This window comes from Pygoscelis adeliae, unplaced genomic scaffold, assembly GCF_000699105.1.
Source record: "Pygoscelis adeliae isolate BGI_AS28 unplaced genomic scaffold, ASM69910v1 Scaffold57, whole genome shotgun sequence".
Lineage (NCBI taxonomy): Eukaryota > Metazoa > Chordata > Aves > Sphenisciformes > Spheniscidae > Pygoscelis > Pygoscelis adeliae.
In genome coordinates, this window is record NW_008825615.1 from 19,133,347 (window position 1) to 19,145,848 (window position 12,502).

At 38.9% G+C, this 12,502-nt stretch overlaps 1 protein-coding gene across 1 annotated transcript in view; it reads right to left on the reverse strand.

Moving 5' to 3' along the window:
* Nucleotides 1-12,502, reverse strand: part of DLGAP2 (discs, large (Drosophila) homolog-associated protein 2) — a 109,909-nt gene that overhangs the window by 81,760 nt on the left and 15,647 nt on the right. Inside the window, exon 2 of the mRNA XM_009333207.1 lies at nucleotides 4,471-5,540. Coding sequence (XP_009331482.1) covers nucleotides 4,471-5,472 — 1,002 coding nt within the window. The 5' untranslated portion in view covers nucleotides 5,473-5,540. The remainder of the gene's footprint in view (nucleotides 1-4,470; nucleotides 5,541-12,502) is intronic.

Here is a 12,502-nt window from a genome sequence, read left to right on the forward strand (position 1 = left end):
CCCCTCTCCCCTCTCTCTGCATGTTCCCACCACCTCCACTGTAGCAGGAGTGATGTAAATCTGATCCGAGCTTTAGATGAGGAGAATAATCACTATTTTAGACAGCTTTATGTCTACTAATTTACTTCTCTGAAAGTGTCCACTTTAGGACTAGATGACCACCCATGCTGGAACAACGCACGTTGGCTGAATCACCTCTAACTTACAACAGCACACTCCCCATGCAAGGAGATCCCCCAGCTGCAAGGACTGTCTGTGGAGGCGCAGGGAATGTGGAACCCTAAGAGAGGAGCCAGAGGCCAAGCTTGGAGATTTACCAGGTTAAAGAAATACCTGCTTCCAACCCTAGGACATGACTTAATCATATAATGTGCAGACAACTTCAAAACGTCTTTTCTCACTTCCTGTTTTCAGGCATCTGTGAATTTGGTAGAAGCTCACTTCTTAGAAAGAAATTTCCTTTGTTCACTCTTCAGAGTTTCAGTTTTAAGGAAAAAGCAGCTCAGTAATTTCTGTGGAAGACAAAATGTAAGCCCAGAAAGAACACAGAAAACATGGTCTCAAGCACAGGCCTAAGACAATGCCATGGTCTTCCATGGGGACTCTGTATACCAAAACTCTTCATTGGAAAACAGAAGTAGCAACATTTTATACAGGTGTCGAAAGAAAAAGTAACAAGAAGGAGACCAGTAGATAGAAAAGTGAGTTGGGTACAGTGAATCTTCATATAACTAGGTAGCAGAGTAAAAGCCATATATATATTATAAATTTATGATATTAATATATAAACATAGAAAATTATTTTTTATTATTCTGGGGTATGTTTATGTATTCATATATAAAATCCCTGAAGGACTATAATTTCACAGCTTTGCTTTAAAAATAAGTTAAAAATATATAGCTGACCACTCAGGAGAAATGTCCTTTAATATCATGTGTTGTAATGCTATAAACACAGAGATCCTGTGAAGGGCCTGGGGGTTTTCGCTAATCTGTTCACTTGTACACCTCAGGGAAATCTGCTGCTGCATAATCAGCTTCATAATCCCTTGAATTCTCATTTCCAGGTATTCTGGAGCAAGGCAGTAAACTCTCCTGGCTAGGGATCCTGACATGTTTCTTTACCTTTCTCAGTTTCTGAACCTAATGATTATTTTTATCCAATCATTATTTAGTGATGCTTCTTACACTGCCCTAAGAAAAGTTAAATATCGTTCCTCAGTTTTGCAGACAGAGTAATTGAAGTGTGCAGTGATTAACAAATTACATTTCCTGGGTCAGAGAGAAAGTTCATGGCAGAGCTAATAATGGGACTTATATCTCTGGTCTTAACGATTACAGTGTGACAGTACAGCATCCCTCAAAGTAGAATTTTCAGAACTAAGCATTTAGTTATGACATTGACAGAATGGGGTCCCTTCAATTTGTTTGCTGACCTTGGGCTAGTGAATAAGCCAGCCACTCAACCTGAAGGATATCTGTGCTCTGAATGGCATATTCAGATTCTACAGAACATATATTTTATTTTAATATTTTGTAATGAGAATATTCCTGTTGTAGAATTCCTGGTATTATTGCTTTGGACACAACTATAGATTCTTTATTGTAGTAACTGAGCACTCAAGTCTTAACAAATTTCCGTTATAGGATCTCTGTGAATAAGGAGTGGCTACTATCCCATTTTTAAAGGGGCTTAAAAACAAAGATCACAGAGAATGTCTCCGGTGCAGCAAAATTTTAAATTCATATAATCATAGAATCATAGAATAGTTTGGGTTGGAAGGGACCTTTAAAGGTCATCTAGTCCAACCTCCCTGCTGTGGGCAGGGACATCTTCAACTACATCAGGTTGCTCAGAGCCCCCTCCAACCTGACCTTCAATGTTTCCAGGGATGGGGCATCCACCACCTCTCTGGGCAACCTGTGCCAGTGCTTCACCACCCTCAGCGTAAAAAATTTCTTCCTTACATCTAGTCTCAATCTACCCCCTTTAGTTTAAAGCCATTCCCCCTTGTCCTGTCGCAACAGGCCCTACTCAAGTTTGCCACTATCTTTTCTATAAGCCCCCTTTAAGTACTGAGAGCCTGCAGTAAGGTCTTCCCGAAGCCTTCTCTTCTCTAGGCTGAACAACCCCAACGCTCTCAGCCTTTCTTCATAGAAGAGGAGTTCCATCCCCCTGATCATTTTCATGACCCTCCTCTGGACCCGCTCCAACAGGTCCATGTCTTTCTTATGCTGAAGGCTCCAGAGCTGGACACAGTACTCCAGGTGGGGTCTCACCAGAGCAGAGCAGAGGGGCAGAATCACCTCCCTCGACCTGCTGGCCACGCTTCTTTGGATGCAGCCCAGGATACACTTGGCCTTCTGGGCTGTGAGCGCACATTGCTGACAGATTTTAATCTCCTAGATTTTAAGCTGGATGGACCTATTAGTGGATGAACCTTCCTAATTATTGGATGAAAATTCCTTTCTGTAGTCATCCCCAAATTCATAAAAAGTATAAAACAATGACTCTGCAAAAAATGTGCTTTCCCTCTCCCTAGGCTTTCCACTGGGCTTGGTCTAAAGCTTAGCAATAACCAAGTTAGTTTCTGAACTCAGTGTTTCACATTCACTTGAGGATGCTGACATAAATTGGGAGTAAGGAGAAGGCCCATGAAAGGTAAAAACTGGTGGCTTCTGCAAAGAAAAATGAGATGTAAAGAAGGGGGAAGAAGAAACAATGAAACATGATGAGAAAGAAAGCACAAAACCCAGCAGAGATGTAGAGGAACCAGAGCTGTCTGTGTAGAAGTAGGAGTATGTCACCGTAAGGAAAAAGCTAGCCATACCTAAACTTCTCTGTAATGTCAGAGCTGTACACGTGGTTTTAGAACACAGACACAAGTGGAAGTCTCTGCACAGGACATGCTTCCAGTTCTGGCTTGTTGAGTTAGATTAAAAACTTCCAGGGAAGTGCAGGCTGTTTTACATACATGAGAACTGTACTTGGATATGATAAAATATCACAGCTGTCAGTCTAAATTGGAATCAATTTGCATGGTAATGCTATGAGGGTTGCAATTTCTTTATTTTCCTTTCTCTGCAATGAGGAACTTTCCCTGTTTCAGCAGGGAAGATTGATCCTGGATGTCTGCATATGCATTTGAAAAAATCTGGCTCTTCAAGTGTGACTCATTACTATTGGTCCCCGATTGCTCAGAGGGGAGAGAACTCTGCACAAAGTACAATGGTTGCTAGTCTGTGTTTGTTGGCTTCTGCAGAGTCCACAGGAACTGAAAATCTCTAAATATACATGTCTGGAGTGGAGATTGGCCCGTGTTAATGTGAGAACCAGTTAAGTTCTGGAGAAAGAAAAGTTCCTTAAAAAGAAATAAAAGAGAAGGTACTCAGAACAACGTGGGCTTTGCAGGTTGTACTTGGTAAAAATACCTAAGGGAATATTTGTATGCTATGTTTTTTCCAGTGGCAAAGCTAGCTGAAGAAGTTATCCTCACAGCTACTCCTTCCTTTCTGCTCTAGTCCCACTGCAGTTCTCTGTACACCCTGATGTGCTAATGACACTTGTCATAGGACTGTGCTGGACCTAGGCCATGTAAATGATGTAAATGTCTAAAAACAGTATTTTGGAAGCTAATTTTTAAACCCGTATCACTTTAACATCAAGATCATCATGCAACATCATGGCTACACATTGTACAGCAATGGCTACACTAGTGTGACTTTGGGGTCGCAAATGGCAGCAAGCAGCAGGTATAAAAGTTTAAATGTAGGAGAAAGTGGGAGCTTCTTGGTTGCTGCTAAAGAGAACAAGTGTGTAGAATACCACCACAAACAGTCTGAGTACCAGGCCTGAAATGTTTCTCTCCCTGAGGTACCCATATAACTTTTAACAAGGATTGCTTGTAGTATGGTCTCAAGAGGTTCAGTTCATTATGATTTTGGGCGACCCAGTCACAAAAAGGAGGTTTGTGAGTAATCATCATCACAACAAAGCAATTGAGTACACCAGTAAATCTATTCTCCTTTTACTTAGAAAGTAAACTCCTGGAGAAAAGGAGTAAAATAACACAAAAATAGAAATTCATACAGCCTGTTTTTAAAATTACTCATTTACAGATGTATTTGACACACTTTTTCTAGCCCCTAGACAGCTGGGAGAACTGCCCCTTTTTTAGTCTGATGTATGGATTTTATTGAGATGTTCAGTGTGAACTCCAAAGATGAAAACACATCCACTGACCTTAAGCTAATTTATATCACACCAATTTTATTTAGTTTTTAATCTATGCCCTATAAACCAAGACAAAAGCTAGAGTTTTCTCACTTTCATGGAATATCTTCATTAGGTGAGCCGTACAGATATTCTTTATGAGAGACACAGATTACCCTTGTATTTTTTACAATGACTTAATTGCATAAACTGTGATGCTTTTTCCATTACAAATATTAAGAAACTCTTCCTCTTACCTGAAGGTAATGGCACGGCCTCAAGGAAGGTTTGATTTCCTGATGAACCAGAGGCTTATCTAAGTTCAGTGATGATTTGCGATAAGCTTCTTTAGCCTGACTTACTGTAAGCGTGGACCAAGAACTCCTTTTCATATATTTACCATCAGGGGTCATTGCTAGCCCTTCACAAGCTGAACATTTCACGTCATTGTTACTTTTGGAAGTCTTCAATGAGAGATCCCCAAAATGCCCCTGGAGCGCCTCAGGGTAGCAATGGGATATATGATCTGCATGGTGCCTATTTACCACACTAGGGGTTCGGTAAGTGCTATCGCTGTCCAAATTATCATCAGAGCTCCACCAGCTGCTCATTCCAGATTTATGCTTGCTTTCTGGTTTTCGCTCCTTACTTTTACTCCTTTTGCTATGCTTGGAATGGTGCCCATGATGATGGTCATCCCCTCGACTGTCTCCCTTTGTTCCATTAACGTTGCCCTTGGATGAGCCTTCCAGAGAATGAGATTTAGTAAAAAGTTTCTGGACTGAATGAACAAGATGGCGTATTCTTCCTGGGCTCTCACTGCGTTGTTCCGCAGCTGTTGAGGTCCTCTGATACTGTAAAGTGTGAAACCCATCCCGGTGAAGAGGAAGTTGTTTCTCAAATTGGTCCAAAAGATTTGCAGGAATACGGTTAATCTTAGGGTTACCGTGAGACATGGCGCAGTCGTCTCTCGAGTCGTAATGTGAGCTGTAGTGCATTCTGGGGAAAGTGCTACTTGACATGTGATCGCCCATTACCATGGGCATCATCATGCATTCAGAATGTATGGAGCTGCGTGGTGAGCAACGATGGTGGTCCATCGGGCAACTCTCCGTGGGGCTGAGAAGATACGATTGCCTTGGCTCCTGCCCATGGTGGATATGGTCGTGGGTGTGTTCACAATCTTCAGGGGATGCTAAGCCACAAGTATGAGCTGAACATAACTGTGGTTGGTTGCGACTACCAGATAATCCTTTCATATTCCTCGGAGCAGGAGAGTATCTTTCTTCATTGAAGTGCTGAGAAGGCGACCATGAGTACTGCTGGTCTGTCAGGAGAACACATAAAACCTATGTTATGTGTCTGATTAAAAGATTAACTCGCAAAATCCAAGTATATTGCAAAACTAAACATTTTTTCTCTATGACCTTGGTGGAAAGTCTCACCATTCATGGAATTTCATTCACCATTTAAAAACTGGTTAAAATTGCTCACTATGAGCAAATTATGGGGTGAATGCAGCATCCTTCCTGTTTGCAAAATTGTCTGTTAGAAGTTCTAAATTTTATGAAGCTATTCATTATGCAAATTTACTCAAATAGATTTAATGGATACATTCAAGTATTCAGTTTATTATTTAATATTTGGAATTCATACTTCAAGCTTTGTGGCTAGTCATTTAAGTTACATGGGTCTAGTTTCTATTTCTGTGGTTTCTCAGTTGGACATCTTAACCTAAATGTATCCTTTCTCCATGGAGCCATTTTTGTATCATAAACTGAACTTCATTTTCTTAAATGAATCTCAGCTTCAGGATACCAAGTTCACTGTTCATAAACATAAAAAATAAACAGCGAAGAGAAAAAGAATATGGACATGCTGAAATGAAGCTTAATTTTTATATCACTAAACAGTTTATGAATAAACATTTCATGCTATTTGAACATCTGTAATCCTTAGTCCAGAAGTATTATCGCTATTCCCATGCATGTAAAGTCTTCTCTATTAGGCAGTTTTTCCCTTTTTATGTCCAAATTACAAAATACTTATTTAACAACTCTATATTATTCCCAATAAAACAAGTGTCTTTAGGTACAATCTACAGGTTTTTATATACTCGATTATTTGTTCCTATGGATCATGTGCTCCAAGTTGTGGTTATTAAACAAGCACGATTACTAAGTAAGAGTAGCTTGTAAGCAAAGATTTTGATACTCAAGCCTTTGATTTTTTTTTCTCTCATGCAATTTCATGCAGCTGTCAAATGCTACAAACAGAAAATGAAAAAAACCAGAAATGCTTCAATTTGATTTTCGCATTCACTTTCCCTCTTCAATTTCAGCTTATTTAAGCAACATTTCAAAAGCAGACAAAGATATAGGATGCAAGACAATCCTTTAGAGGATCAGACAGATGCGTAAGTGTTTATACAACCCACTTAGCACAGTCTTTCTGCAAATTTGCTCTAAAGAATCTAAATAATCTTGCACAGGTGCCACATACAAGGAAGTTGAAGGCCTCAACCAGAAAGGAAGCCAGAGAATAGGTACTTGTTATACATAACAACATAACTGGACACTGGAGACCAGCCTGTAGAGATAACACAGTAGCCAACAGCACTTTGAGGGGTTTCTAAGCATATGACTAAACTCTCCTAAATCATATTTCCAGTGCTGGTGAAAACTCAGTGCCTGGATATGGTCATGAAACAGATCAATACCCATATCTCTTTAATTTTATTCAACTAATAAGTGTTATGACATGATACCTTCAGTACAGAATGCAATTTGTTGCAAGTCTTCAGCATCAGCAGTCTCATAACCTAAATGCTTTAAATTTCCTATAGTGGAAGATGCTTAGATAATTTTATTACATCCTAATTTCAACGGAGCTCCACATAATGTTTTAAAATGAATGTAGCATTAAACTAATAAACAATAAAGTATTCTTCATCCTAGGCACAATCCTGCCACACTAAAGTCAAAGATGGATTGAAAGGTCCAGATGTCACCTCCAGACTTTATCATGGTGTGAAACTGATGTGTGTGTGTGCATATACCCTTTTCTGTTTCTATTTTGTTTTTATACCAGTTTCTCTTACTTAATTCTTGTCTATTTTCACATTAAAATAAAAACTTATTACTGTTGATTACTCAGTCTGTTGTACTATTTAGGTTATAATACCCTGCATAAATGTAGTTACAAAAAGGAAGTATAACTGTTTCTCTGAAATAACATAATTTTGATTATCCAATTAAAAGTACAGCTATATATAGACAAGGTAGTAAATTATAACAGTGCATTGGGATTCAGCCACATAAGTAGCACTGTAATTAATGGTACTTAACTCAGTATATTACCAAATATTATCAGGGGAATAATAACGGTCCATGTGTTGAACTTAGTCTGTGCTTCCCATAAAGGGTTCCCAAAGCACCTGACAGAGATTACTGCATTAGTTCTTCCAATCCCGTGAGATGTGGAAGGCACTGTTCTCCTTTTACAGAAAAGGAGACTGGAATACAGGCAACAGTTTCCAAAGTGCTTGTGGATTTGATAATTTTCGTTTTCACAGTGGTATGAGCCAGAGGGAGATGGAAGGAGGCTCTTCCGTCAAACTGACAGCATGATGAGAGTCAACCCTGAGCCTTTTCATCACAATCTTGCACATCTATGAATGAAGGTAACTCTTGCATTACGTCTCTGAATCGCCAATTCATTAAAAAAAAAAAAAAAGGAAGGGCATGGCAGAGATCCAGAACAAAAGAAAGAGTTAGACAGGAATAAGAAACTCATTTAAACAAGTTCCCTAGCACAGAACTGCTAGTCCTTGGTGATTTCTTTAGGCCTCACGTAGCATCAAACATAGCCCAGAAGGCTTCAAACATTTTCATCCTGTTACATCCCCAGGAATATGAGACATTATGATTTGATTGCACTGCAATGGATAATTTAACAACAGCTTTTCCATCCCTCATGACTCCCTGTGATTCTAGCTCAGTGCAACTATAGAAAAATATAATTTTCTGTATGTTGCTTTCACAGCCTTATAGCATTTTATGTGCCTCATGGAATGTCTGAATTTTTTTTTTTGAAACACAATAGTTAGAAACCGCAATAGGCATTTAATAAGCATAATCAAAATAACTAAAAACTGAATTAAGAAGGGGGCATTTTCCAAAAGTAATTTTCTCCTCTTAAATCTGCCATAGAGAGTAACTGATACTAGATAAAGTCTCAAACTGCTTGCATGTGCATCATCTAAATTTACCACTCCAATTAGGTCTGGGCTCTGCTTGGGACATCAAACCTGTTCTATGTCCTAGGCACTGTTACTTCTTCTTACAAAGTGAGAAGTAAAATGAAAATATGAAAATCTTCAAAATTTTGCATTATAATATATAAATTTATCAAGTCGTCTGTGCTTTGTACTGTTCAGTCAACTTTCTTCAGGAGGCCTGTTTCAGGGCTCGAAGAAACAGTTGAGCTATGGCTGAATGAATCACTGTATGGTACCAGACCAGTGTAATTGACCATGTGCTAGCTCTTAGCCTGCCAGAAATGCAAAGAAAAATGTGCTAGCTTGAAATTCAATTAAGCTAACATGCTTTTCTAGCATTTGCAAGGGGCTAAAACTGTGTTTATGGTCAATGTCCACAGCTGCGCTGATTCATAAAAATTCATAAAGCTGCAGTATTAATGTTTTTTTCTCAATTCTTTAAAAAGAAATTTAAGATTTTGGTATAACAAAATAATGCCAGATTTATCCAATAATGACAGATTGAAGTGGAATTTTAGTCTATGTCTTGAAGATAATGATATCTAGAATAAAATATAAGCTTTTTTTTTTTTTTTTTACAGCAGCTCCAATGTTTTCTTATGGTAATCACTCTAAAAATATAAAAGTAATTGAGGGTACTAATGTCTAGTCCCTTAAAGAAAGTGCCACCATCGAAACCAAAGAACTGAAGGGAGACAGAAGAACAAATAAACGTAACCCAAAGCAGACAGAGGAATAGGAACAGAGAAAAAATATATCTGAGCACAGGAATGGCTTTTTTTCAGGTTTCATCAGAGCAATGGAATTCATCAGAAAATGGAATCTTTCCATTGACTTCAGTGGATAGTCAGATAATACATAAAGACTGTGGGGGGGGACCTAGACCAAGACATAGGCTATTATGTCAGAGAGAATCCAGTAATTCCAAAATCCTGAAAATCCCTTAAAGCTCTTCTTTTCAGAGACTACTGTAGAGATAAAAGCCAACCTTCAACCTTGACAGATGGAAGGATTTCTGCGTCCCTTCCTATTTATTTCCCTGTTATGCCATGTACTTTCCTGCTTTTTTCCACTGTTTTTCTCTCTGGACTTTCTGATGCTGAAAGAGTTACTCTCTTACTCCAAGCAGATGACAGTTTGCCTGTCTTCAGGGACTGGTCACAATTTTTAGAGCATTCAAGCTTCTTCCTTGTGCCAGTCATTATCAAGGGAAAAAAGAGAGGTTCAAGGACCAAGAATATTTTTTGAAATAATGAATGAGAATTAGTATTAATGTTCTAGGGCAAAAGGGCTAAAAACTTCTAAGCAATGAAAAATAAGGGCTGTGCATCTCTAGAATTCCTGGAACACTGCCCTTTGCTAAAGAGAATCAATGTAAAAACACCGGAAACCTCTCTGACATTCAAAAGAAGTGCATGTCTCCACAAATCTTTTTGTACAAATCTTTTTGTGTGTTACATATTGAAAGCAAGCTTTTGGACCATAATAATAATTCCTGGAACTATTTATTTATTTACTTATTTTATTGCAGAGCACTTCTTTTTCTATTGAGAAATTAATTGAAATTGCTTTAACCTTATAAGCCCCTTGGTAAAGTGCTTAGCCATCTGAAATATTTGTGCTGTTTTCACTGGAGAAGAAAAAGCTCTTTTGCACAGTGTAACCAGTAAAATGCATTGCTGAAAAGAGATACCAAATCTAGCCTTCAAAAAGATGTGGTATAGAAAACCAGACTGCTGCATCGTGCTGTTTTACTCAGTTCAATTAGTGCTGCAATGTATTATGAAAAAAATATACTCACAGCCTAATACAAATATTAAATACTGTAAAAACAAGTATATTCATCAAATAAGTACATATTAAATATTAAAATGCATAAATAAAATGTTTTAGCTGGAAGTTTATCTGCCCAAGGACTGCAGTAAGTAGCATTAGATGAGCACTGTTTCCTCATTAACTTCTTTGTTTTATTTTAACCTTGAAAATGAATATTTCCAGGGATTGAGAAGAGTGACTAACCTGCCAAGTGCAAGGAAGAAATTCTGGAAATGCCTTAAGCTGCTATTCTGGTCTCATGAGATTTCCAACCTATTTATGCAGCACAACACCTTGTATACAATTTACATAAAATTGCAAAGATTGGGTGACTAGCTGACTTTAACCTCCAGCTTTAGAAGATGACTTGTCTTTTCTGTTACACCTAGTTGATGCATTTGCACTGCATGCAGTGCATTCACCTATCTGTGAATTCCTATCTAACCTCTCAGGTTGCTTACTTGAAATATTGAACTTTGAGGGGTAGCATCCCCTCAAAATTAAGTAATATCAGCTCTCTCAGGACTATTGCAACAAGGTAATATATGCACCCAGTCTCCCTGTGCAAAGGAGAGAAGTAAGCAGTTCTGAGGACCTAAAGCCAAACACCAAAATGCCCAAGGCTGTCAAACAAACACTAGCCATGGGCTGCACGTGTATTCCTGGCTTGTTCTGACACTTAAGCCTGAAAATTAAATACCTCTCTATTCAGGATCCTGAGTGGTCCTTGTGGTAGACACGTATCTATTACCAATATCTATTATACTACTAGACTAAACAGAGCTAGAGGGTGTGATCAGTCCAGACAGTTGTTGCCGTCATAGTTTCATACTATGTAAATAGGACTCTTCCAACCAATATATAGATACGATTTCAAGAATAACATGGGCCAAAGATTGTTACAGATACGCTGTCTGGATGTGGTTTTATTTTGGAGTGTGAGAAACTGGCATGATTCATCTCAGCCTGAAGTACATATCTAAAAAATGTCAGATGAATACCACCCTTTGTGTACATATTTATCTCTGCTGACTACAGCAAAAGCTGTTGATGACAAGTTCTGATGCAGAAAACTACATAATAAATATATAAATTTAGGTGATCTGAGGCACATGTCTAATGCTAAAACATGGAAAATTATTTGACAGTCCAAGCTAATTCAGTGGAACCACTGAATTAACTCCCATGTTAGATAAAAATGGACATGCAAATTCTATTCCTAAAAGAGCATCAGTGACCAGAACACACCAATTTGGAGCAAAGTCAGAACACCCAAAAGAAGAAGTAAGGAGCACATGGAGTACTGCCATTTATTCAGTGCAGTCACAGTTTCGAGCACTGACGCAGATGTCTGCAGGTGGAACAAATATTTGATGGCACCCAATCATAATGTTGAGCACAACAATTGTCTGACTTTGGCTCCATCCATCTTTCAAATAGATTAGTAGACTGGCAGTCCAGCATCCCAAGGGATTTATTACTGAGATAAATGAGCATGATCGGAGAAAAGGGTATATAGTAAAAGGAATGCAGAATAACTGTTGATGAACGAGAACGGGATCTTTGAGATGGCGGGGTGGGAGGTGGGAGTGTTGAATTTCAGGGGACACATAGTACAATATACTGGGAGGAAGAAAAGCACAGAGGACTGTGATCACTGGGGAAAGCTGTGACCAGGGACATGTTAAAGCAGGGTCACAATACCAACTGCCTGGCATGGAGAACAGGGCGTGCCATATGTGAAAGAGGAGAAATGTGGAAACAGTATTTGAGGAACGATGGCATCCCACATCTTATGAGTGGAAGAACGGGCACTTGGACTGTATGGGGAGGATGAGAGGCACAATATTGTGCCCGTGCCATGACAAAGGACAGGAAAGAAATCCATGAGAGGCAATATGGGATTTGCAAGAAGCTCCAGGGTTTGGAGTGGAGGGATGCAGGGAGTCCTCAGGACAGTGCAAAATTAATTTCATTGTCTTGAATTGTATGATGTCCTAGTACTAATTGGTATGTGGCACACAGACCTTCACAGTGCTTTTCAAGTTTGAAGTACATTGCCACTATTCACCTTTTCAACAGTGCTGTGACAGAGGTGTCCTGGTTTCGGCAGGGATAGAGTTAATTTCCTTCCTAGTAGCTGGTACAATGCTGTGGTTTGGATTTAGGATGAGAACAAAGTTGATAAGGCACCC